This window comes from Lampetra fluviatilis, chromosome 8 (genome assembly GCF_964198595.1).
Source record: "Lampetra fluviatilis chromosome 8, kcLamFluv1.1, whole genome shotgun sequence".
Taxonomy (NCBI): domain Eukaryota; kingdom Metazoa; phylum Chordata; class Hyperoartia; order Petromyzontiformes; family Petromyzontidae; genus Lampetra; species Lampetra fluviatilis.
Window position 1 is genome coordinate 7551769 of NC_136282.1, and position 27890 is coordinate 7579658.

The window sequence follows — 27890 nt, forward strand, 5'->3', positions numbered from 1 at the left end:
TGTTGTCCCTCTCCCTCTGCTTTTGTCTGTTCTTCGTGTTTGCGTCTTGTCTCTCTTTAAAATTTCACACTTAACTTCTAACTTAGCAATCTTTGAAAAAACGTAATCAACCAGTCTATGCGTTAATTGTGTGTTGACCGACTCTCTGTGTTGCATTACATAACATTTCGAAAATTTTGCTAGGTTATTTAATTCAGTGTGTCTTTCCCTGTCTCCTCATTTTTCCAAGCTTCTGCAGCGTGCCACTCATTGACATGCTAATTTCTCTAACCCCTCCCTCTCTCCGCCCCCTCTCTATTTAAGGCCTCGGCACAGACGTGGTTTCTCTGTGTACCTATGTACATCTCTCTCTATGTATCTCTGTGATATCTGTCTCTACTTATATGTCTGTCTATATGTCTCTGGTTCTGTGTTTTATCTCTCAAATGTAGCATTCTCAGGAAGAACGTAATCAACCAGGTAGGGTGTTGACTGTTGTTATCCGACTCTCTGTTGTATTACATTACATTTCTAAGTATACTAGATTTGTGTTTCTTATTTCATTTATACCTGATGACGATTGCTTGTGTTGCAATCGAAACGTCGTATGCTAGTATTTAATTTATTATTTTCTCTTTATACGTGACTTTACCGAAAGAACCAAAGAGTATAACCTGCATTATCAGAGCTGGTGAATATACATATTTTTCTGTGCATATCACGACCAACAACGCTGCATTTCAGAAGCCAGTTTAATCATGGGTGGTTGAAATATGGAAATCTTAACTCCGCCTTTGTGACGTCACTCCAACGGCTCACGCGCCGGCGACCATCTTGGACGGGGGGGGGGTGTTCCTCTCCCAGCCGCCCTTACCCCGCTCCAAGATGGCTCCCACAGTGAGGGAGCCGTTGGGGGGGGAGGGATCTTGACACCTTTCTAAATATGGCCGCCGGTGTGTGAGCCGTTGCAGCGACGTCACAGACCCGTCACGCAACGGACAGCCATATTGGTAAAGGGCGAGAACTCGAACCGCGTGCGGCCAACCAACGGCACCACCCCTCCCCCTCCCTCCCTCACCGCGCACGTGACACGCTAATTCAATGCAACTCGTGCGGGCGTCCCCACGTAAGATGGCCGCCTGAATCGGCTTCAACGAGCCCAGTTTGGAGGGCGCGCAGAGTGGAGGGGGGTTGGTCACCGGCATTGGCGGCTTCTTCTCCTCCTCCACCGTCCGACCCCCTCCGCACCACCGCGCCCGGGCCGCGCTCCGTCTCCATCCGTCCACACCCCCCTCCCTCCACCACGCCACCGCGTTAACTCGCACCCCGTACAGTCACAATGGACGCCGCCGCCGCTGCCGCCGCCGCTGCCGCCACAGTAGGAGCGGCGGGAGGCGGGAAGCCGTCGATCGACGTGGTGTACCAGGCCATACAGGCGCTGTACCACGACCCCGAGCCCGCGGGCAAGGAACGCGCCTCCGTTTGGCTCGGAGAGTTTCAGCGATCGGTGCGTGTCCCCTCCCCCTCCCCTCTCTCTCGGCCCGCGGCGCGTCCAGGAGAGGGCGCAGGCTTTGGCCTACCGCGGCCGCGTGCTCCACCTCCTCCTCCTTATCCCCTTTGGCCCGCGCGTTGTTTTCTTCATTGGTGTGGTTTGTGTCGTGCGTGTTTATGTGCTTGTTTTACGTGGCGTCTTGTCTTAAGCGTGCGTTTGTTTGTGATGTATACGCGGTTTGCGTGCGTTTCGGTAGAGCGGTAGCGACGTGGTTAGCGCACTGCGCTATTTACCCGGTGAAGTGATTTAGATTCTAAACCATCGCTAATATCAGTAATGAGTGATGTCTGAACTGGTCCTGGGTATCCACACCCTTGAACTCGCATTGACCAGCGTGGTGAAGTATGGTCAAACAAGCCCCCATGCGAGACGCTGCGTGGGTAGGGCCTTAACTCTCACCAGCGGATTTACAAGGCCTGTGGTTTGTTTTAATGTTTTAATGTTTAAATTGAGAATCATTCATTGAAAGGCAGTCCGTTGTCCGTGTATATAAATACTCTGATGTCTAGCATATGATGTTAACTTAATGTATACAGTACATATTTGAAAACGTTTTTGTCGGTCATATCGCGTAAGTTAAACGTGTCGCAAAGTGTACATTTGTATCGATACTTTTCTGTACTTAAGATATGTATATGCTATTAATATCACGTTATGTTCATTATATTCATACATTTATGTATGGAAATAATGTTTTTCTTTACAATCACAAGTACACTGATATATTCATATGCATTTACTGTAAGCACGATACATAAACTATGCTTTTATAGAGAGTACATTGATATCCTGTCGTACAACAGAATATACTTTAGTCTATTGTACATCAGTCATGTTCAGAATTTATAGACTGGAGCACTGATGGGCTATGAAGCTCTTCACAGATGTCAAAGGGCGGGTCAGCATCAAATGCGTTATAACATCTTGTGTTTGCCGACGACATGGCCATGAAACCAGTGCAAAGAAAGCACAGGGAATTTTATAGGTACTTAATGAAAACGATGGCAAAGTGACGGATATGAGCAAAACAAAGGTCACCTGTAATTCCACCAGATGAAGATATTTGTTGGAGGGATACAAATGGAAACCGCTGGGATTGTTCTTGAAGGTGGACGAGGATAAACATAATTGAAGAGTGATGAGGCAGTGCAGACTGGAGTAACTTTTAGCAAAACTAAACTTAAAGACAATAAAGTACGAACATGTGTAAAGAAGTAAAACAAATCTGTGTATCGTTGCCTGTTGTGACTCATCAGAAACGTGGACATTGAAGTAAATCGAACAAATGTTGAAAAGTGCACGTGCTTGGAATTACGTTTAAGTACAGCAAATGGAATACATGGATCAGAGAACATAGACTTTATAAAGATCAATTATTGGGCATGAGCAGGACACATCGCTAGAAGGGATCATCGCCTGTGGTCGAGACTAACAGTGGACTGACAGCCAAAGGAGGAACGTGTCTCAGAGATGGAGTGATGGAATTGGCTCGTGTGCTGATGCGAGATTAATTGTTGCATCGCAGGATCGTCATAGATGGTTGGCACGGGGACGCGGTTATCCACCAGTGGGGGTAGAGAATGACTGGTGATGTTGATACTATACATGAATATACTTGTATATACAGTACATTGATACGTTTCCATGTACAGACTTTCATAGGCTGTGCATTCAAAGACATAAATAACATTAACTTGCTTTCACGTAAATACATTGATTTACAAAGACAAAGGTCCCCCGTATATCCATTAACAGACTGTTGGGGCAAGTGCCGTAAGCGAGCACTTCTGATTTACAGTCGGTTTCACGTATATTAATATCCTCTGTACATTGACACGCATTCGCATGCGCTTGCTTGAACGCATAATTCATATCCATGATGCATTCACACCAGTGGCAAACAACCCAAGAAACAAACCTTTACCATACTCTTCAGTGCACACCATTGCAGTGATGCTACTACGGTATATAGCTACATTGGTGTTCCTGAAAGTCACTTTAACGTTTTCTTATTTGGGCAGCACCAAACTCGTGGAGAAAAGTCTCAGACCACCGTCTTGGTACATTTTGTAAAATAAGGGCTGGCTGAGACAATTTCACTCCTTTGCTCCACATGTGCCTTTTCGATGTCGGACTCATGCGTTCAAATTTATTTTATTGACTTGTGCCCATAGCTGTCGTACATACTACACATTATACACTGGGTTTCTAATGAAAGGGAGTGTTGGAGAAATTTCTGCAGTGATATGAAAAGAAGCATCTACACTCGATATGCATTTCAGGAATTTAAACAGAGGAAGAGGAGCGTATGGTTCAGGCACTAAAATCAGAATCCTATTAACTTGACAAAATAAGTGTGCTTGGGCAGGATACTGCCTGCAAAGAATGATAGCCGATGGGCAAGACTGGTGATGGAATGGCAGCCAAACTCAGGAATGTACCTGAGAGCTTGACCACTGTGGACACAGAATAGAAGAGAGAGGGATTGTGGCTTCTTTGGGCCATGAAAGATCACAACATTATGGCTTAATTCACTAGTGGATAGACCATGACTGATGATGTCGATTATTATGATAATATAAAACAAATTCCATAAATGTTCCTATAATGCATTTTATATATAAAAAAGTACCTGTATTTGTAAAATAATGCTTGAGTGAAATATTTAAAGGAAGTAAATGTGCTGTTTTGTCCTGCAAAGTAGTTGACTGCAACCCCAATGATAAACATCCAGTCACATATACCTACTTTTCACACCATCTAATTGTTACACTAAAATGCATTGACAAACCAGACAACGGAGTGTGTTTAACTATGGCAGTTCATGAAGGTGAACTAGTATAAATAATGAAATAGAGGTGGACAAGAGCAGGTTAGGGTGCTGTTGGGAATCTGAATTTCATGAAACTTATCATTGTACCTCAAGAATAACGTTTCTCATAATTGCATTTCGCACCTGCAATACCCTATGTATTATAAACATGGACATTGACTACGGGAGTTGAATAAACGCTCAATAGTCTGTAAAGAGGTATGGATAGGTGGTTGCTTGGAATCACATTGAGAGACAAAAGAGGGACATGGATTTGAGAACACATGTAAAATTCATATCGACTGTTAAGAAATGTAATTGGGCTTTGACGCAGGACAGGTCACCAGAAAGGATGATGGCCAATGGTCAAGACTAACAAATGGAGCAATGAAATCAGTTTGTCTCCAACAGTTTATTTGAGCATATCTCATGAGGGTTGTTTCGATAATTTTGCTCTGGTGAAATCTACCATAGTCCAAATAAGTGCATCTTCCATTGGGCTGTTGAATCCCTTTACTGCTGTAGAACATCCCTAGCATTTTTAACTATTAAAGCAGGGAAGGCCACTTGAGGTGTTTTAAGGTCCATTTTGCATGCAGGGAGGCAACCAAGAGTACCCAGAGGTGATGATGCTCAAATATTTGCGGAGATGGGTTGACAGACCTTATGAGTTTCTATGCCATATTCAGGCCACCTCGCAGCCCTATGGGTTTGGGAATTTTACAAATCTGTGTGATTCGCTAAACCTTGCCTCCAAAGCAATGGCTTACATTAATTTCCCACAATGCCTTGGCAATACTATAGCTTTACCCAATTGGTGGCTCCTGATTGTATCATTGACCTGAACATTGCCCCAATCCAAGCCTTAAATCTAGTTCAGCCCTAAATCTATCCTCAAACAGAAACCCTAACTTTCGCCATTAACTTTAACCGGTATATAGTATTTGTATGGAGTTATCTCTTCGCTGATGGAAAATGCACTAATATTTCAGTGTTCGCTGAGTATTTGCCAGATGCTGGTTAATATGCCTTTTTTTTTATTAATTTTAATTAAAATGTAGCATCACTGATATGATTTCCTCTACACCAATCCACATCGACCAACTAATTGAACTATTGTCAAACAACTCCCATGACTGACCCGGCATGGGAAGGCCTTCATCCAGCAGTGGATTGATAGAGGACTGTAATTATGAGGTGGAGTTGTGAATGCTCATTGTCCAAATGTGGCCTTTGACAGTGTGAACAGATGGCCATGCATTGCCAATGTGCGATTATGATTATGGGATGATGCAAAATAATGCGCAGTAGCCCTTGTTGACTGCCATTTTTAACATTCACTGCAGTGTGTTAAATGTACTTGCTGTGGTGTGGACCATTATTTATGGATTTTACGCTTACACCAGTATACCCATTGGCAAGAAGTGCAAGGTAGTGTTTTGTAGGCTGTCCATTTTCCAATAGAATTCCCATGTGTCTGATGGCTGAACTTTGAAAATTTGCTGTGTGCGCCATTGTAATGCAGATTGTATGAAGTCTACAAGTACTGCTGTATATTTGTGCCTTATGCGATCGATTCCGTCTAGAGAAGTGGTTAATTTTCTGGTCAAATATGTGACTCGGTGATGCAGGAATATTTTTGGCAGATTTTTGTTTGCGTCAAGCGTGGTTTGATCGAGATGAGTGGGCTGGCATATCATATATGCTGAAGCTTAATTTATGTTATCACTAATCGCTAGGAGTTGGCATTGGTATCAGGTATTTTGTGTAAATTAGTGGGTTCATAAGCAGCTGCTGGGTTTCATCATACCCTGCATTTGTCTTAGGCCACTTTTTAAAATAAAAAAAACTGCTCCAAGACAAAAGTTCCGAACTAAATTAATATTTGGATCCATTCCTTGTTCAAATCCGTCTGATCAAGCCACACTTCAAGAAAAAAACTGGGTGGATAAGACGAGAACCTAAGGCACATAAAATATAATCTCTTGTTTTGGCCAGGTTCACTAAGTTTTGCAGTGCTTGTTTATTAATAATATAGCTAAATATCGGTAATGTAAGCACAATAACCCAACGTGAAAATAGATTTTTCAGCCGGCAAAGTGCTTGCACATATGGTTGGAGCTGGCCGTGCCTAGTACCAAATCACCTGGAATGTGCCTAACCTCATTAGATATTGAGAAGCCAAGCAGGCTTTGCCTGGATCGTGATTGGATAGGTGACCGCATGGGTAAACTGTTATAGGCCCCCTTGGACATCAGTGTGGGCAGCAGAGAGCAGTACATATGCATTTCATTGTATTGCTATGGCTCCATATTTATGCCACCTGCACTGTACTTCTGTTCTACCACAATTACATTCGCCGTCTTCAGCAATCTGCACTGAACATATTTGTGTAATATGGGCTAATAATACCAACAGGGCATGGCGAGTCCCTTGTTCAGGAGTGTACTCTGATCGTGATGATCACATTGCAGTATGGTGAGAGCAATGGTGTGGGGGAGTCCTTTATCCAGCAGTGGTTTTATCATGCCTCTATCGCTCCCCCCCTCCCTTTGCCACACACGTGCAGATGTTCGCGTGGGAGATCTCGGATCAGCTGCTGCAGATGCGACGGGACGTGGAGTCTTGCTACTTTGCGGCGCAGACCATGAAGATGAAGATTCAGTTCGCCTTCTTTGAGCTGCCAGCTGACACGCATGCCTCCCTGCGCGACTCCCTTCTGACGCACATCGAGACGCTCAAGGACGTGTCACCCGTCATCGTCACCCAGGTGGCCCCAGTTGCCTTGTCCAGACCACAGTTTGCTGTAAAAGTTTAGTTTCCTACCGAGGGCAGTTGTGTTTGTGGCTTCGGTCACTAGCCAATCACTAGCCAATTAGAGGGTCTAATGCACGTCATGCGTGATGTTACCATTTATTCTATTTTTGGTTCATTACCTTGCTATTAGATATTCTGGGTTAAATACCTTCTGTTTTTTTTTTCCTGATCTTCAACGACAACTACCACTTCAATCTTCAGTTGCTTACTTTTGATTTTCCTTACTCCTGCACCAACTATGTGAAACAACTTCCCATCAGCGATGCCTCTGAATCTCTCTCATTAATAAGGTTGCAGCAATATGATCAAACTAATATATAAAATAATATCCACAGTAATTCCATTGTCCATTTTTCAAAATATAGTGATAAGCATTAATTTTATTTTTTGGAAACTTTTGCAAGATATTAATTAAATGTAATGCTCTATAAATAAAGTTGTAAATAATAGCTATTATACATAAAATGAGTGCAAAGCAAAATTGTTTTCAGAATAATTGACACAATGACAATTATATTCCACTATCATTCAAAATGCATCATGTGCATTATAAACACGACAGAATGTAAGCATTATAAAGACATGCTAGTCTCAGAGTTAACTACACTTGAACTTTTAAGTAATATTTTTTTATTCATATAAGAAGTACAGCAAAGCCATAAGACGTTTAAAAAAAAATACAAAGGTGTGGAACACTGATGTCGCAATTGATAATTTCAATTTTCAATGTGTCCTGCAGAGCATTCACTCGCTGTTGGAGAGAGAATGACAGCATAGCGGGAAAGGCAGCCAGGGAGAGTCGGTGCCAAATACCACTCTGATCTCCTGTATGATGAGGTTGTATCAGCCATTTAATGATTGTTTGTGTGGGAGCAAACGGAGCACCCAGATAAAGTTCATATGTAGTGGCAACACGCTATCCCATACAGATGGAACAAATGGAGATTAGTCCACATTTTCTGCCCTGTCATTTCCTCGCGAGTCAGGCAATGGCAACCTCGATGCCCATGGGAAGTCAGTTTTGTGACATGTGATCCATTCACCTTCACTTGCCATCACTGCCCCGCAAATATGGCTTATGTATGTATATTGAACGTCTTTTGCACCATACTTAGCCAACCGTGTTAATCGGAGGTGTGGGGGAAGGACAACAAACTACACACAAGAAGCAGTTCTCAAGAAAGGAGATTTCAGTCTAAATTTAAAGTGCATAGCTCCAGTGGCTTCCTAATATCGGATCATGCAATTTTATGTGTTCTGAAAATGATACCACAGTGGTCCTGGACGCTAGCTAGTTAGATGATCAAATGAACATCACGTGGGATATAACTGCTTATAATATTTTTTTTTATAATCTTAAAGATTCTTCATTTTCTTGCAATTAAGAGTTCTGAGCTAATTTTGCTGGATTTTCTTCCTGCTGTTTCTGCTTCAGCCAACATTGCATCCTCAATCTTCCACTGCTTACTTTAGTAATCCTTTCCACTGCCACAGCTATGTGGAAAAACATTCCATCACCCAGCTTCTGCATATATCTCTTATTATACTTGGGCTTGGGAGAGTGGTGGTGCAGTGGTTAGCGCACTGCAACATGATTCATGCGACCTTAGTTTGATTCTTGGATTTGACTAACATCCTAGGCTGCACTATTGATGCTTCGTTGACCAGCGTGGTGAAGTATTGTAAAACGACTCCCATGACTGACACTGGGAGAGGTTATGTTTATCGAGCAGCGGATTAACAGAAGTCTTAGGTTATTAAGGCTTAATTCTAAACAATCTATATACATGATGTATTCTCTTAAACGTTAAGTTTGTGCATATTGAGCTCTTTACGTAATTTTGTTCAGCGGAATTTAATGTTTAATCTGTGCAGAAATTTCATGGTAAGTATTAGTGTTACCCAGCTGAAGGAGTTCTAAACATTGCATTTCCTTTTAAAGAGAAACGCCATAGCAGACAAAGTACTGGAAAAAGTGTAGCTTAAAAAGAAAATGTAAACCGATGACTGTACATATGTTAATCACATGTAACGCATACGGTAATTAGGATGAAAGTTTTTTTGCATGAAAACTAATGGCATCAGCTGTCACTTAAATATGTCCGTAGTGTTAGAATATACATAGCTCCCTTCATCAAGACAACCTGAGAACACAGCACTTAAAAGATAATATCATGGACTGTTTTTTAAATCTTGTAATGTTTGTCGTTGGTGAGGTTTGCATTGTATTATTTGAAGAAAAAGTCGAGTCATTTCAAACTCAATGCACAATCTCTTCCTTACAGCAGACAGTGAAATGGGGAGAGAATGGCCTTAACAGCATAAATTATGGATTACATTAATGTCCATGAAAATGTTTGTGAATTCCAATGATTACGGCTATTGAACTGGTATGGGGTACATGTTTGCCTGTGAAAAGTTTTGCTGTTTTAAATGTGGAACAGCATTTAGCTTAAGAAGTTTAAATATAATTTTTGCATGGGTACTGTTCATGATGACATAGTGTGTATTTTTGTTAACGGTTGCATGATGAAAAGAGTTTTATGTTATGAACATCGGTGAACAAAAGGTCAGCAACATTTTTCATTATTCATTAAGTAATATGTCATAACCTCAGTTTTTAAAGTTTTGTTTCCAGTTACATTGCCCATCATATTGTGCCAGTTGTGTTTGTCTATTCACAGAACTTATTCCAAAAGAGGGCATTTTTTTACTGCTTGAAGTACCTGCTTAACTTCAATACACGAGGCGTAACAAAAATACTCTAATCCTTGAACATGATTTCAGAATTCCGTGGACTTCCACGATTGTGTTCCAGTGTAACACATGCTTTTTTGCCAGAGTCTGCGGATTGTGTTGTAATGTTTTGTGTGGTTGTCCTCATGGAACTTTTGTTTGTTTTAATCCCCAGCTGGCACTGGCGATAGCGGACCTGGCCCTGCAGATGGCAACTTGGAAGGGCTGCGTGCAAACCCTTATAGAAAAGTAAGTTTGGAGCCAAGATGACACAAGTGTGGTTTGCGAAATGCAAAAGCATGGGAAGTTACATAAGTAAAAATATAATGATTGTGAAATAGTGGTGATTTAACCCAGAAATTGCTTATACAGCAATCCCATGCTCAAGTCATCAAATCACGCTGATTCTTAACACTCGTATATTAATTGAAAGTTTATAATGTAATTAAGATACTTTCTCAGCATGTACATTTTATGACGTTGGTCTTCACTACATTTAACACCAGTCTATGACATGCGGGCGTTTGGCAAGCATTGGTGCAGAGGTTGTGCACTTGGCGACGATCTCACCTGGCTTGATTCAGTTCTCTACTGATACATCAGTATCATATGGTGTTCCAACCTGTCCTGAGATTCACCGAGATAGGCTGATCCTTAAAATAGTTTCTAGTCAGTGTGTTAACATCAGCATGGGGGAGCCAAAATTGGCTCTGAATGGTGTTAGCCATGCCATCTAGTCACATGCCTTGTTGTTTTTTGTAGGTCCTTCCTTGTTAACAGCATTGCCTTTACAATCTCCAAAACTAAAAAGGGACATTAGGTTTGTTTGTCCCCTATGTTGTCAGTAGAGGGCAGTGCAGCAAAACCCATTGCACAACACTGCCTAACTTCACCACCCCACACTTACCAGCGTTGTGAAGAATGACCAGACAACACCAAAGACAACCACGGCTTGGAGAGACCCTCATCCAGTGGTGAATCGACGCAAAGGCCGTTCGTGTGTGTGTGTGTGCGCGCAGCTCATGTAGTTGCTGTCACCCACTTGTGTTTATGGCTGAGCCAGGTACGGCAACGATGTGTCGTCGCTGCCCTTCCTGCTGGAGATCCTGACCGTGCTGCCCGAGGAGGTGCACAGCCGTTCACTGCGCATCGGTGCCAATCGCCGCACGGAGATCATCGAGGAGCTGGCCTACCATTCGGCTGTGGTGGTCACCTTGCTGGTGAGGGACCCTCCTACTTCATTTTTTATGTATTTATCCGGGGCGGAATGCAGAGGTCGCAAACGGGTTTTGATTCCTTACCCGTACCCGGCCGCACCAGGGTCACAAACGGGTACCCGTACCCGTACCCGGCCGGGTACGGGTAGCCGGGTATCGGGTAGGGTACGGGTATCGGGTACCCGGTTGCGACCTCTGGCGTAATGGTTACCACACTGGACTTGCAATCTAGAGATAGCTGGCTAAGTTATTCTGGCATGGCAGTTAAAATAAATCGCCCCAACTCTGTCCACCCAGCAGTATAACTAGGGACGTCACGGTTGTTTGATCGGCAGGTTGACTAACTAGTGTGAAGAGTTGGCCAATTACTCTCCAGAATGACTCTGAAATTTATCTAGTGGGAGGCCCTTCCATCAGTCGTGGTGTGAGCAAAACAGAGCTGGACCTTTAAACTTTTCCCCAATTTTGTTCTGATTGTGCCATTGGATTTATGTTATACGACGACGATTCAATTCGGATCTCTCGCAGAGTATTATACTGCCCTTCATGTTAGAGAACAGCTCACGGAAGTCGATATAACACAACTACCTCTTGAGATCCCTTCAAGTGATGTCTGGTCCAGTAGATGGCAGCACTTTCCTACCTGCATTGCCACCGACAGCAATGTTCATCGCACAACAAACCAATATTTTGTAATTCTCAAAGCAATATGAAGTGCTTAACCAAATTAAATATTTTTGTAAGTATGCAGTCATTGCTAACAAGGTTGAGATCATACATTTACTATACTTGAGAACTCGGGGTCATAACAAGCGGCTGTATAGGTTCGTACCCAGTAGTTTTAGCGGTGCCAGCTCGGCATTCTGACCTTTTAACCTCATTGCCACCTCCCCTGTGTACGTTAACCCTGGGCGTTTACTACGGCTATCTTGATTGCGTTCATCCACCCGGTGACCTGACTCTCCCATTATACAGGGAGGTTTGTCTATTGTTCATTAAGAAAAGTATTTTTTGGTTTGTTCATAATGTTCTTGTGAGGGCAAAGTTTGAGAGTTATGTTGGGAAATATGAATTATATTTCGATTTAAAGCTTTCGTGACTGCAGTGGTTCATCTTCTTGGTTCTTTCGGGTAAGTCACGTAGAAGGGAAATAATAAAATAATACAAATAAAACATAATAAAATAATTCTCACGACGTTTCGGCCACAACGCAAGCAGCCGTCCTCAGGTGAAGACCAGGTCTGTCCCTTCTACGTGACTTTACCGAAAGAACCAAGATTATTAATTATATTATAAAAAAAACTTGCTGAATGATGACTGTGCAGCATGCCAAAGTTGGCAATCCTGTATGGCACTGAAGAGTGCTATGCTATTGAAGAAGAGCATAAACTAAAGTCCTCTCTTCCTTCCAGATGTTTATATGCCTCGGTATTTTTTTTCTTAGAAGCAGGATAGCTCAGAATTGCTCTTTCATGTTACATTCTCAAAATATAATTCCCGTCAAGTGTGGCAGTTGGCATGAACCAACACTGCTGGCAAATGAAAGCACTTAATTTATCTGTGAAATTCGCAAAATAAATGTTCCCACTGAAGGTGCGAAATTGTTAGAAAAAGCATAATGTGAGAATTCTGATTGCAAAGGGGAGAGAGGCTTAATGAACAATTCAGTTGCATGGCTTCAATGCTGACACTACAGAGAGGCTTGAACACGCGACACAGAGGCCACAAAAGTGTGTGTGGATTGGATTCGGACATTCGAACGAAATGTTCTTTCTGCGCTCTCAGCATGGCCACCAGTGGGAGCTGTGCGATCTGAAACGGTGAGCAGCGTGGCGTGAAATGCGAGTAGGGCGCAGTGGCTTATGCAGCGTGAAGCGTTTGTGCATCGTTTACATGGAGAGATCGTGGAGGAATAATGCTGCTGCGCTTGTGTGCGGTGACAGGCGCCGACAAATGCTTCTATTCGTTACCTTCCCGTCTGTTCAGAACTCAATGTGATTTAACCTGATGTAGGGCTAAGTTGGGCAGCCTCTCGTGTCGTCTATTTATGGTTTCATACCAGCAGTGGCTGTTGATAGTATCAAGTGTGCTGCTGAATTGTCCCCAGCATGTTTAAGCTGATTAAGGTTTCCAGATCGCTTTCTGTAGCCTTGTTTGCAAATTATTTCGGTGGAAACCTATAGCAACCCCATTGACAAAAAAGGAAGTGTGCTACGTGTGTATTCCCTGCGGGGGATAGGAGTAACATATTTCCATTGCACTGCGTTCGGCTCATCTACAAGCCATACCAATGTTCAGACAAAGGGTGCTGGTTAATTGGGTCATGGCCCTGGCAAATTGAAGAGGGTCCACACTGCTACAGAAAGGTCCTTTGGGAGCACAACAGTTTGAAGGCTAATGGGACACCAGCCTCGTCACGCATAAAGGGCAGGTGCCATTTGAGATGCTGTGCGTCTGAAAGGACCAGGGCTGAGATTTTTGCCGGAGTCAGGAACACCACAACCTTTTAAAGGTGTTCAGCAAAGCCTGCCCTGTCTACCCTTTCATTGCCAACCCTGCTCGTACTTTCAAAGGACACGTTGACATATCCAGGAAGAAAACAAACTGACAGCAAACACCTATTGTTAAGGGTGCTTTTTCCTGTGTGTGTAAACAAATGTCAATGTTTTATTATTTGGCTATCTAGTCGTGGAAGGGACTGTTATTTTTCAATCATTGTGTCAAGTAGATTTCAGGCTCCTTGGCATTGGCCAGAGCACTCATAATGTATGTGGTAGCAGCCACACCGGTTTTTAGGGAGGGGGGGGGTGGAAAGTACATTGTTGCGTATGCAGTGGCATGCGACATTGGTGGATGACCTCTGCCAAGGGGAAGAACATGAACAAAATAATTACAAAAACAGTTCTTGCCCCAATTGGTGCCAATTAAACGCACGGCACTTGATGAGTGCTGTGTGTTTTTGTCACACTCGTGTTCGCTAGGCATTAGCAGAAGGATGGTGTAGGAATTATCCCAGAGCCTTGGCAGTGAACATTTTGCTCATGGCTAAAGCCGTGGACGTCACTGCCCTGACCGCTTGGGATGTTGTCTTCCTCGGTGATTTGATTTATCCATTGTTTAAAACATAGCATTGGCTGCTTTGTCAAAAACATCACAGATTTGTGGAAATAATCCCGTGAAAATAGCTGTATGTTGGGCTGCTCCCTTGAAGCACTATGGTACTTTGGGCCAATGTTTTGTGACTTTTTATTCTTCTTAAATATCTTTACATGAAATCTAAAGTACACCATAAGCCTTTTGCAAGGAGCCCATGTGTCACGTAATCAATCGTTGTCTATCCATTGCTAGATGTCACCATCCTTAAGGCCCATGCTTCTACCTTTTATCTGACTCCAGTGCCTTAACCGATCTCATTGTTCTATCTCGCCGATGGCCGTCCTCTTCGGCGCATTCTCTCCTTAGGCTGCCGTTCCATCACCAGTCTTGTCCATCGGCCATCATCCCATCGAGCATTGTGTCCTGCTCGAGCCAATTTATTTAGTTGTCATTATGATCAGTTTAACATGCAGGCTTTCGCGACCAATATTCATAATAAAGGTTTTTGGGTTAGATTGTGTTATTTATAAATGTGTCGCAACCCTCCACCACCCGACACGGCCAATCAGTAAAAAAGTGTCACGTTGATAAACGACGAATAGTTCACTACTTTAGCCGACTGGTGTGTTGAAGAGTGAATCCACAACATTTACAATTTTTGAGTAGTACGACGTTTCGCTGGTAATTACATCCAGCATCATCGGGCAATTTGCCAGGATAGTGAATGAAGCCCTCCACCTGCTCCCGGTCTTAAATAGAGCAGCAGGGTGACGTCATCATTTAACCAAATCAGAGGAGGAGAGGGGGGGGTATTGTAATTACATAATAGATTAGTATCAGTTAATTGTTATTTATTATGTCTCTGAATTTAGTTTGTTCCCTGAGCAGTGTGTTAATCTTTCTAGCTCTGTAATTTCAACCGTGCACCTGTGTAAGCTTCTTTGTGCACTCTTTGGCTTTTTGCTTACTTTTCTTTTTTGTTCATGTTTCTGATCCATATGTCTTTGCTGGCAAATGTACCGAGTGAAAATGCTTTTCTTCAGACGCATTTCTATGCTGCTTTTCATTATCACGCTCAGCTAGATCCAAAGGTAGTGTGTACTGCTCTTGTTCTCCTGTTACCAAGCCGTTGTTAAGAGAGAATCTACAAAGTAATGTCCAGGACTGATAAACAAAACCGCCATAGCATTTGTAGAGACACTCCCAGTGGGGTTTTCATATATCCCCATTGAAACGGCTGAATTAACTCTGACTTTAGGTCTTTGTGTCAGGATTGCATGCTTAGAATGGGTCGAGGGAAAGAAACCTGGATCAACACTGATGTGCCCGATTTTTATCGGTAGCCCTCGCCGTGCAGACACATGCACTTTATCTCCCCCTAAGCTTGTTTTCATTTCGTGCCTTTCTAAATGTAGTTGGTCAGGATGGGAACCAACGTTGTGATACCTGCTACGGTCCCGAATATTTCGCACGTCTGTGTTGACACAGGGCATCGGGCCGGCTTGGCGCCTTCTGTCGAGCGCATTCACCGGGTACAAGTATTTCCCGCCATGCCACGAATGCGAGCGTGAACAAAAAATCCGCTTCTGACACAGGGTCCCATTCAAAGAGTGGCTCTGAGAGATATTCTGACTACGCCAAAGCTGTCATCAGACGGGCTTTCGCAGTAAGCCGGTTGAGTGTTTTGACGGGCTTCCAGAGGTTTGAACTGCGGTGAACTGCGCTGGCATGTGGCGCTGCCTCTGGCTGGCCAGTACCTCTCCTTGACCACCTGGGCACGTGAACGTTGTCCGTAGCATAGAAACTCAGGTTGCCGTGATATGGCCATATTGCTATTTCGTATGATGGAAGATTCACAATGATCGCGAAATCCGTTTTCCAAAATGTCGTCGTTTTGCTTACATTGCTCATAAAACATTTTTTAAACATTATTTTCTGACGAAATCTTTAGGAAAATACTAACTCCATAATTAAGTCTGTAATTAAATTGTAGAATGTTTTCTTGTGAAATTAATGGCATGGCGATTGTGACGTAATAACAAAATGTTTGGTTATAAGCGTGTTAGATCGTAAGGTTGTAAGTAATTGGGCTACTTATGGCAGGCTTAAATTGAGTGAACTGCAGTTGAATAATTTTCAAGCCACCTTTTGTACTGGAAATGCAGCAAAGCACAACCACAGTGCAATAAAATTGTAAGATGCAGTTACGAAGTTATGGAAAACCGATTTTGTGATAACCATCATATTGTGAAATTTGATATCGTTTCGTGAAAAATGATATCGCAGACAGGCCCAGTGGAAACAACTGCGACTTACTGAGTGCATGTCAGCAGCTGGGCGTCGGTGCTGTCGTACGCATGTGCGTCAGTGTTTCGGCTTACGTGCGTGTGGCGGGCTTGTGTTTATTAAGGAGGCCCTGCATGAGTGCTCGATAAGTGAAGAAGGGCAGTTTTCGAGCGTTTTCTAGAGAGGCCTTTTTTGGAAGTTTACCTAAATATAGTGCGTGTATTATATTGCGACATTGGGGTTTTGCTCGTGATGATACAGAGGATAAGAAAAATTTAGAAGAAAAGCAATTTTCTTTCGCTGATCTGATTGAGAAATTGTAATTTTTGTTGAATTAATGAACACATACTGGCTGGCATTAAAGCACAACAGGGATTGATGGAAAGCATATTCAGCCACTTTTTTTAAAGCAAATAAATGTGCAATATGCCTGCATTGTTTGTGTTTACGCAACGTTTTACTTTAGAATAATTTAACTGCAGGTAATAACACAAGACGGCAAGTCTCTGCGACATTTTGCATGGTTTCTCAAACTGCTTGGCAAATGTTAAAGAAAATGTTTTTCTTTATATTGTGACCTTAGCCTTTGGCCTCAAGGTCAAAGGATAATCGGTGGTGGCATGACCAGGCAAGCTGTAATGATTATTTTTTGTGCAACATGGCAAGGTCATCCAGCTTCCAGCAACCTAATGTCACTATCAGCATTTTGTTAAACATTTTGACCTGCACTTTGGCCCTTTCCAATGTCATTGATTTTTAAGACACTAAACGTAGTGATATTTAACCACGGATGAGAAGCCAGATCAGTGTAATTTTTCAGCAGGGCATGCAGTACTACAAGCCAATGTTCTGCAGGCTAAAGCATACGCATGTCTCCAGTACGCGATGAGCTTTGTTTTAAATTACTGAAAATGTTATTTACACGAGAGTTGGCTCTCAGGAAGACCTTAAGCACCCAGCAAAACATTGAACACTGCTTCCAGACTGAAATCCACAGCAAATTTGAGACTGGATTATGTGGAGTGTGATACTAAAGCCTATATAACTTAGAATGTCGTGTAAATGTAGTCCGCGTTGTTTACATATCCTGGGAGCAGTGGTTGTGAACCTGATGATCTGTGTTTAATTCAGGGATGTGGTTAACATGAGTGGTGAATTATGTCTGAACTGGTGCCGAGTCCCTCTAAATCCCCTTGAGGTGTGGAAAGTATTTAATCCAGCAGTGGATTGAAAAGTAAATAATTATATTGTGTTGGTTCTGTGGTTGTAAATGATGTTTTTTTTATTATATTGTGTGGGTGCTGAGCACCTTATCCAAATTGTAATTATTGGGGTTTGTTACATTTTGTGGTTATTGTTACCGCGTGGAAATCAATGGGTATTGAGTCGCCTCTTAATTAAATGTTTCCACTTGAGTGAGCCACGTAATTTTTCAGTAAATTGGACGAATGTTGCGTGTTCACACTTCATATGGTGGGACTGAATTGAAGAAGAGCAGGTTACATAATCACGTGTGGGCATGGCCCCGTGGTAGTAAGCCAGTAGTGTCGTGTGGTAAAGTTGTGTTCTCAATCCGGTGTGCGCTGTTCTCATGACTCATCATGTAAGAGCCAGAGGAATGTGACCGGTTGAATAATTTATCAGTTGCATGATGTATTCTGTTTGGATTGCCATTTGGAGGAGCTGATTAAAAGCCATACATTTCATACTAAGGTGAACCTTAAATATTTATAGTAAATTATTATATACAACATATTTAAGCTTGGAAACGAATGACTTTGTAATTAAAATTTATGCTGTAGTGGTACACTCTGTGATTGTTGGAATTATATGCCCCTGATTTAGCGCTGGAAAACAAATCGTAGCCATATGCACTTTAATGATTACAAAACGTTATTGACGTTGTTCTGTTCAAAATATATTGTATGAACAGTGAGCATGAATTTTACGTGTATGGTGTATGGGATGCTTTTAAGAATTCATTTTTGTATTGAATAATGGCACAAGTGAGATTTTGTAAAGGAAAAGCTTGGGCAGTGGAGGAAAGTTTCCATTAGAAACTTAAAATCACTCGGGCAGTGAGGACAGATGTGGTATTTGTGCTGAAAGCATAAACGCATTGGTGTGTGTGTGCGTATATATGAGCTGGATAAGCACAGACCTAATTCAACACTGTTGGTTTTTCTTCACATGAACAGTGCCTGGTCTTTCCAGTTTGCCAGTGAGTTTTGGCTGATGCATTTCGTAAAAGTTGCATGGGAGAGCATTGATCAGTCGTTCATTCTTTAGTTGTCAAAAAAACCCGTTCCAGGGGAATGGCCAAAGCTGTTTTGATTGGCTTGGTAATCAGAATGACGTTACATATGAGCTTTGGAAGCCACTTGTAAATTTTATTAAGCACCCTTGGAATGATTATTGTGAAGTAATAAAGTATGCTGTGTTTAATTAGAAAAATTAAAATAATTATTAGATAGCGCATATTTATTTACACTTTTTTTGTGTTTCCGCGTTGGCAGTGGTGTACAAGCACAAATGAAAAAGCCAACACATTCACCAATAACACTTTCATGCAATATTGAGAAGGGACATTGCCTGAAATGTCACCTATTATATATATATTTTTCCTTTTAAGAAATATAATTATTGAGTTTTGTGTATATTGATTTAAAGTTAAATTACAACATTACAGTATTTGTTGATTATCTAATTTCATAGTTTCTGAAGAGTGTCTTTGAGGTCGAGCGTTTAAGTAATTGATAATAATGAATTACAGACTTTTATCAATCCACTACGAGTAGGTCTTCCAACACTTTTTGGTAGGTCGGTGAAGGACCAGTTCAGATATCACTCGTCACTGGGTTCAGAGTGCAGGGTAATTATCACACAAACTCCTCTTCACCCCTCTTCACCCAGCATTATAATGCTTCATTATTTCACTTGAAGTACATTGGTGAGAAGTGGTGGTGGTGGTGGTGAGAACAACAGGGAAGCGAAGAGCTCTGTTTCTCATTCCCATTACGAACGTGACCCATGCTCTGTCCTCCCTGGCCCCATCGGTCTGATCCTTTGACGCCGAACAGTTGGAAGCCATCCTCAAGCCCTACATCTTGTGAGTGCAGCATGGGCCCTGCACATGTTGACGGCTAATTGCCTAATTTTCATTCTTACAGTAAAAAACTGGAGCTTGGAAAATCACTTATCACGTGCAATATGTTGAAGTGTCACTTTTACTCTTCCAAATACCAGCGTACAAAGATTTAGATAACTTTGATAATTTCCCAACATTTGCCTTAAATATCCCCTTCTTCAGATTTGGTGCATGCCATAAACTGTTTCCTTAACCTATGCAAGCAAACGTTTCAAAAACTGCATCGTACTTGATCTTGTTCCCATTTTTTAAAACCTTTCCTGCATCATGTGACCTGACTCTATAATGTCCACCGTCTAGTCATGCCAGGGTATTGGTTACATGATGTCGATGCTACATAGATGTGGGCCGGAGTGTTTTTTGTTTTTATTAAGACGAGTCACAGGTGGAGAAGGGTCCATTTGGGTAGAAAAGTGCTTGTTGGGTTGCAGATTGACTGCCCCTTTCAAAGGCATTTAACATCCAAGTCGCAGCAAAGATAGAGTAGGACATCTGATTTTAGCGCTGTGGCTTCCATCCCTGGCAGGTATCCCATGTATTAGGTTCAAATGCTTGATTTTCTCATGAGAACATTGCTATGGATTTAACCATGAGCCAAAGGGATAACAGCTGTTTTTTTTTATTAAGAAGATTCTGTTAAGAAAGCTTTGAGAGCCCGTTGAACTTCAATATTGAAGGAAACGTGTAACAATTCAAAATGCCAGGTTATCCATGGTCAACCCAGATTCACTGCTTGGGATGGAATGAGCAATTTTGTGCCAGTGGTTTACTTTAGGCCAACTACAAAGTGACCATTCCAGGAGGTATTTTGGCCTTGTCCATCATTACCTGCAATTTGTGGGTGTTTAGTGTCTAAACCTTCGTTTATTCATACAAATGTGTTTTTTTTTCTGGCTGCATAATTCAACAGCTTGGTGTAATGTTTGCGTCACCCGTCCTAAATCAGCGTGGCTAGGTGAATGGAACCTCAGCTGGCGCACGTGCATCCTGCGGTTTTTGACTGTGTGGACGTGACATTTTCTCCCTCGTCCTCTTCCTGCTAAAGTTCTATCCATCTTCTCAGCTCAATTTTACCTATCTTATGCCCCTCCCCATCCTTCTTTACCTAACCATGTATCTATCTATTTACCTACCTTCCACTTTATCTACCTACCTATATATCTTCTTACGTACCTACCTATATATCACTCGGCACTCATCCTCTTGTACCTATCTACCTACCTTTCACTTCATCTGAATACCCATCTACCTTCTTACTTGCGTATCCACCTTCCCACTCAACCATCCTCCGTCCCTCCCTTGTCTCGCCGTGTCCCCCTGCGTGTACAGGCGGCGTGTGCCGAAAACTGTGGCTCGGACGAGAAGACGCTCGTGAAGGTGTTTCGCTGCCTGGCCAGCTGGTTTAACTTGGCCGTGCTTGACTGTCACTTCATGGCCAACAACAAACTGCTGCTCATCCTCTTCCAAGTGCTGGTATTCTTCCCACGCCTGGCCGTTCAATTCAGTGCCGGTCAGAAGTATATAGTCTTCATCGCTGTGGATCTGTGCAGGCATTCATCGAATTCTATTTATTTCTAAGCTTCACGACACAAACATCAAATTATGGGTGTAAGAAAAGCATGTTTTTTTAATGTACGTATGTTGAGTTCACGTGACCCCACAGCTACCATTCACTACGCTCACTGCAGTGTTATAGAAATCTTTAGTCAATCGAAAAGTACCACGTAACATCGCGTGGATGCGATTTTTCAATTCGTAGTTAATACATAATTCTGGAGGCGCATGAACATAAAGCTAAATGTAAAAAGAAAAGTATTTTCAAATTTTTTCAAAGCAAAATGGTTAAATTATTCTTTTAAAATGAACAATTAGCCGACCGATCGGAGGGCAATCAGCACGGCATTGTGCAGCTCAGGATCCAGGATTGTAATAATCATCATCTCACCATCATCAGTCATGATCAATCTGCTGCTGGATGAGATGTTCCCTATCTGCTACCATCTCTCATGAGAGATTAAAATAATAATGGTAGTTGAAACGATCATGATGCAAATAAACAATATTCATATAGCTAAATACATGTGTTATCTAAAACTGTGATGCTACAACTATAGAAAAACACCTTCCACATCACTAAAAAAGTCACACATTGGGGTGAGAAGGTACGAAATGTTTGAAGCGTTTGATTTCGTGTCCTCTGGATTGATTGACACGGTGAGAACATTGTGTTCTGCTTGGCCGATCAATCACTTAAATGTGAGCATCATTATCAGGTAGCTGTGCTGCTCGGTTCAGTTTAGGGCACAAAGCAGGTGGAGTGACTTTCGTGGGAGGGTTCACAGACCTTAATCAAATGCAATACAATACACCTAATAATGATGCTCATATTTAAGTGGAATAACAAAACATATATATGGAGAAACCAACCAAAACAAAGTAGGTGGCAGCCTGGTTTATCCCAGATGTGGGATTGTCTTTGCATGGGCAGTTAATCCCTTGTAGAGCAAAGGGCACACATGCAAGTATGTTCACCGTATGACACGTGTGACAGGCCAGGCTCATGCCCGCAAGGGTTCAATTTAATTCCCCAGCGGTAAACAACAAAGGGACCTGTCCCATGTCCACCTGAGGCTCAGCGCGTAGGTGAATGGCAGTTGTCGCCTTGCTTAGAGGCACTGGCAGCGCCTTGGTTGACTCTCGACTGCAAGGACACAGGGCACCGTTCAGCATTGCATGAGAACTGCAGTTGAATTGAATGTAACTTAGAATGTGCCATATAAGTGAATTAAAATGAGGTTACATTTTATTTCATTATGAGCTATATTGGTTGAATGAATGCGTCCTATTGGTGCCCGTTTATTAGATACTATTTATAGAACTCGCTCGGGGTAAAATGTTGGATATTGGTGCCCACACACATGCATCAGTGTGTGTGTTTATTTATATTAAAAGGAGCATGGAATTTGGCACTTAGGCGTGCCAAGGCAGAATAACTACATTTGCTCTTTGTGTGTTTGTGTATTTATTTCAAATGTTAAAAATGGAGTGAAGCATATGTATTTATGATACATGTTGCATATACGTTGGGTGTTATACTCTATACGAGTTGGTTGGCGTGATGGGGCACGATGAATGGGTAAATGAGGCTGCAATGTCAGGGGACTGAAATTGCTCCTCTATAGAGAAAGTATTGAGGCTGGCAGATTCTCCTTGTGAAGCAACCCAGAATAAATTTTCATTGAGAGGCCACAATTACACGTATTTCTGACTAATTGCAACCGCTTTTGGCTTATGGCCACAGGTAACATGGGCTTACAAGCGTTATCCGAACTTAGGACTAGCACCCCCTTCAGTCACCTCAGCCTTATATTCGTATCTGTTGCACTGTGTAAACATGAGCACTGGGAATACAAAGGCAGTTGAGCTTGTTGCGAGTTAAACCATCCCCTCGTGTGCTTGCTCAAGTACTTGCTTGAAAGCATTTGTCCCAGCAGCCTGTGTTACTTTATGGAAGAGCTTTGTGTGCATGTGTGTGCATGCCCAGCGACTGCATTCCCAAGCAAATTGGCCAGGTAGAGGGGTCTAAATGGTCATGGCATGGGCCAGAGAGCATATGGGCTCATATAGTGCAGGAAGATGCAGAGATTAGTAGACTTGTTGAGAGCTGGTATAATTAGTATTAAGATCTGCCTCCTGTAGAGAAGTAGGCGAATACAATATGCAACTGAGCAATTGGAGCTGCCGCTCTCCAGCAATTATTAAGGGTGTTGGAGTGACGCTCAACAATGATACAGCAAGATGGCACAATGGGAGTCCTCTTAAGTAAGTGTAACCAATAACACCTGGGTCTGTACAATGACCTGCCAGTGTGCCTTCAGAATTTCATGTGCCCTCAATATATTGAGCCTGGCACAAGCGCCATGGGGAAATCGCTGTCGCTTAGACGGCAAGTGGTGTTTTTTGTTGTTAAATACACACGTTCGCTTAAATGTGTGTTGCTGCAGCAACACGACCAGGCCCCAAGCGCGCTGCACGAGGCGGCTTGCGACTGCCTGTGCTCAGCCCTCTACGGACTGGAGAACGTACACACAGAGCTGCCGCTCGCCACGCAGCTCTTCGAGGGGGTCATGACTCTGCAGAACGGCTACCACATGGCGGTGGCGCGTGAGGACCTCGACAAGTGAGATGCGGAGACGGGCGCCTACTTGGCGAAACTTAAACACACACAGCGCCGTAGACGAACGTCCGTTTGGGTCGCGATGCCTGGCTCTCATCAAACGCGTGTTCCCGAGTAATCTCTTGCTCTGCCGAAATATAAGTGTCCGTTGAAAATGAAGGCTTGATGTGCTTGTATGCACAGAACAGGAATGCAGGTTATAGGTTATGATTAATTGGTTTAATGGTGAGATGTTAACTGGTTATGATCTATGACTGAGATGGGAATGTAGCATTCCCTTGGAGTCCAAATGGATGGTCCAGATGTAATCAGTTTCTATAGATAAATACTCTGTTGTGACATGACACGAGCAATTTACCTAATTCTAGTAATGGCTAGTCCTTCTAGATTTGAAGCTTTCGTGACTGCAATAATTCATATTCTTAGGTTTTTTCGGTAAAGTCACGTAGGTAAAAAATAAATAATAAAAATAAAGAACAATAAATATAGAAAAAATAATAGAAATAAAATAATAAATCGCGAGGCAACACAAGCTTCCGTCTTCAGGTGGAACCGTCACAGCACAATTGCTGTATCAAGTATTTGATACAGCAGTACTTGATACAGCAGTTGCTCAATCCCTCTGTCATTTCTACCTCTACGTCCCTCTATATTCCTCTCCACCATATGTCACCCACTTCTCTCCCCACATTTCGAACCATTTTTTAAAATCTTTCTCACGTCTCAGCCTCACTCTCCTTATTTCCACTTTCCCCATCTGACTCTCTCTTGCCTTTCCATAATCTTCCCACTGCTCATCGCTTTCCCTTGCTCTCTTTCCATTCTACTCTTTCCTCTCCGTTTCATGCACTTTCACTCACCCCCTGCCCCCTCACCTCTCCGTGCCTCTCCGTCTCCATCTTCTTCCCTCATCCCCCTCCATTTCTTTCCTCTATCGCATTTGCACGGAATACACGTAATGCACAAGCCCGGCTCAACGCCTTGGGGATGCGGGTGACGTCACCACGCTGATGTGCGCGCTGACATCACCACCGCACATGCACATTTACCCGTGTACCAGCCAGCACATTGTGCAGCACAAGAATTCGGCAATGAGCATTCGTCAAGATGGGCATTTGGTAAACAAAGACGAATACAATAATCCCCTGTATAGCCTGGATGAACTGTTGGGGCAAGTGCTGTTAGCGAGCACCTATGAAGGCTGGCACTGTACATGAGGAGGTAAGTGGTCAGCATCACTCCCTGACCGCCTTTGTCTCCGCAGTGGCGATGTTTACACACCACACAGAGTAGTCATTTGAGGCCGAATAGACCTAGGGGAGGCCCAGGACTAGTTCAGATATTCGTTACTGGTGTTGGCCGTGAGCGGGAATCGTACTCGGGTCGCCGGGTTCGTAGCGCAGCGCGCTTACCGCTACACTATTTGGTGGTAAACATTACCGCAGACAATAACGGACACCTTTTCTGCATCATCTGATGCATGACATGTCTCGCGCAGGGCCTTAAACTACTGCCGGGTGTTCACGGAGCTGGCGGAGACATTCCTGGAGATGATCGTGCTCTCACCGGGGCACGGCCTGGGCAACCTGTGGACCCTGGACATGCTGCTGACCTGCGCTGGGCACTGCCAATACGAGGTCTGAAAAATGCAGACGCTGAGAAATGCACACGCCTGAAATAACCTTTATTTTGAGGCCACAGCTCCAGCCATGGGCTGGTTCCACATTCTTGACTTTTATTGTTACCAACGAAATGCAAACACATGCTTGCTTGCTTGCTTACCTGTGTACATCAAGGAATTACAACTGAGTCTAAGAGGCGAAACATTAATTTCATAGGTTAAGCTTCATAGCTCATCCGATTCCTCCACTAGACTAAATAAACAGTTGAACTAAATCTGTAATGCATTGCTTTGTGACTCAGGTCTTAAGAAGAAGACTCTTGGTCTCAACCAATGGGCTTTCGTTTGATTTCAATGGTGATTTAACGATAGGGTTGCCAATTCTGTATATTTTTTTCTCACTCCAACTTGATGTTACAATGTCAATTATTGTACTGTTCAACCCGTTCACAAGATCAAGCCATCGTATCATTGTGTGGGTGTAAAGATTGTTAAAAAAGAAAAGTTAAGAAAAAAAAGAATGTAACAAAAATTATTTTGGGCTAAGTTTGCAGTGGTGCACGAGCACATAATGAAACCTTGCCATCTTTTAAACGTGACCCTATTTTATTTATGCATTTACCTTCTGTTATTGGTGAATGTGGTGATTATTTCACATGAGAGTAATAGTAATTGTCCATGTAAAAAAGTAATTGCACATCAGTTGATATAACGTTGTAATTTGTTATTGTTCCACGAAGTTGTACATTATTGTATGTGTTGTTATTTTATTCAAATATTTAACTAGCAGATTGCAAGTCATCGACTTGTATGCTTGTTTGCATGTGTTTGTGCGCATATGACCGTGTTTGTCCATCCCTTTGGCCTTGTTTGTGTGTAAATGTGGTTGGACATGCGCATGTGTTCCAGGTGGCGGAGATCACTTTTAACCTGTGGTACCGGCTCTGCGAGCAGCTCTTCCAACTCAAGGATAACGACCTGAACGCTGTGTTCCGGCCGTACGCACAGCGCCTGATACACGCGCTCTGCCGGCATTGCCAGATGGACCCTGACCATGTAAGTGGCACCGCCGCCGCCACGACCGCTACCTCTCCCGCTTCTCTGGCCCTCGCGCTTTTACCCTGAACTGAACCAAGCTGAACTTGTCAGTTATTTCGTAGACCCACGTGCTCATCAACAACTGTTGTACAACAATATACGAGGTCATAGATCTATGTGCTTATTGCTCATTGTTGTACAATAATTTACAAGGTTAGAGTTGTTTTATTTGCTTATTTGATTTTTTAGAACAATCATCCAAGCAATAAATAATTCGACTTTTTTTTGCAATGGGTAGACTTCGACCACTAATTAATGCTTGCACAAACATTTTTTTCATGTAGTCTGTCAAAAATTTCAGATCTTACAATAAAAAAGATATTTTGCATTCATTGTCCATGTGTTTTGGAAATTAGAGTGCATTTTAAAGCCTCTCAGAAGTAGGTCTGTTGGATCACCTTCCACAGGCCATTCCTTAACACAGGGTGCAGTGCTCTGAGATATCTGAATGGACACTTCATGTTTTGATATAATGCCCATCTGACCATCTGAAAGAAATTGGGAAATCAAAATATGAAAAGGTCAACCATATTATAAGTTGGATGACTGCAGAAAATGTTTTACTCTCCGGTTTCCTCCTCCATGTGAAAACTCATTCAATGGCCTATAATGCATTAATATATAGAGGATTGCAATAGCTCACTGCCCAGCTGCCTTTCCTGCTTTCGTGTGGTTACTCGTGCCTGAGATGTTCTTTATCTTCAGGAATGACCGAATACTGTGCACATTACAAGTTGAAATTAGTATTATGTAATTACAGTTGTCAGAATCTTCCTTGCTAGCAAAATAATGAATGTCAATTGGCAGTATTCTGAGTCATTTAATAGTTAATTGAAAATGGCAAACCGTAGGGACTACATTTCCGCCATGACAAAAGTGCATTTTCATTCGACTTTTTTGCAAAAACATACCAATATGGCAAAACAGATTTAATCGGATCAATTTGTCATAATGGTTACCTGGTTCTAGATGACGAATATTTGTAGACACATGAACACCAATTTGACTTGGAGTGGTCTTCACCTGAGTGGCCTTGAGCTGCAACTTACCATGTATGTATGTATGTTGAACTTATTTCGCACTTTACATAGCCAACTACGTTAATTGTGCTGCCTGTTTGCCTTGAGCTCGTCTACCCCCTATTTGCATATTGTTTTGAGATGTGGTCAAATAAAATGCTTTCTAAATTTAAGTTGTAATTGCTGGAACGGTGCTGAGCTCAGCATTTATCCGCAGCGCAAATAGGTCGAGTGTGAGAAACGAGTGTTGCAGAAATGATTAAGCTAAAAAGGGATTTCTGTGTATGAAGTGTCCAGGAAGCAGGATAACTGATTACCGAGACGGGCATTAG

General features: G+C 42.6%; 1 protein-coding gene across 1 annotated transcript in view; it reads left to right on the forward strand.

The window, feature by feature from the left end:
- Positions 1–1177: 1177 nt before the first annotated feature.
- TNPO3 (transportin 3) overlaps positions 1178–27890 on the forward strand; it is a 68748-nt gene continuing 42035 nt past the window's right edge. Inside the window, exons 1-8 of the mRNA XM_078858989.1 lie at positions 1178–1486; positions 6913–7113; positions 10072–10145; positions 10960–11116; positions 20973–21116; positions 23648–23823; positions 25319–25457; positions 26351–26497. Of these exons, the coding sequence (XP_078715115.1) occupies positions 1319–1486; positions 6913–7113; positions 10072–10145; positions 10960–11116; positions 20973–21116; positions 23648–23823; positions 25319–25457; positions 26351–26497 (1206 nt within the window). The 5' untranslated portion in view covers positions 1178–1318. The remainder of the gene's footprint in view (positions 1487–6912; positions 7114–10071; positions 10146–10959; positions 11117–20972; positions 21117–23647; positions 23824–25318; positions 25458–26350; positions 26498–27890) is intronic.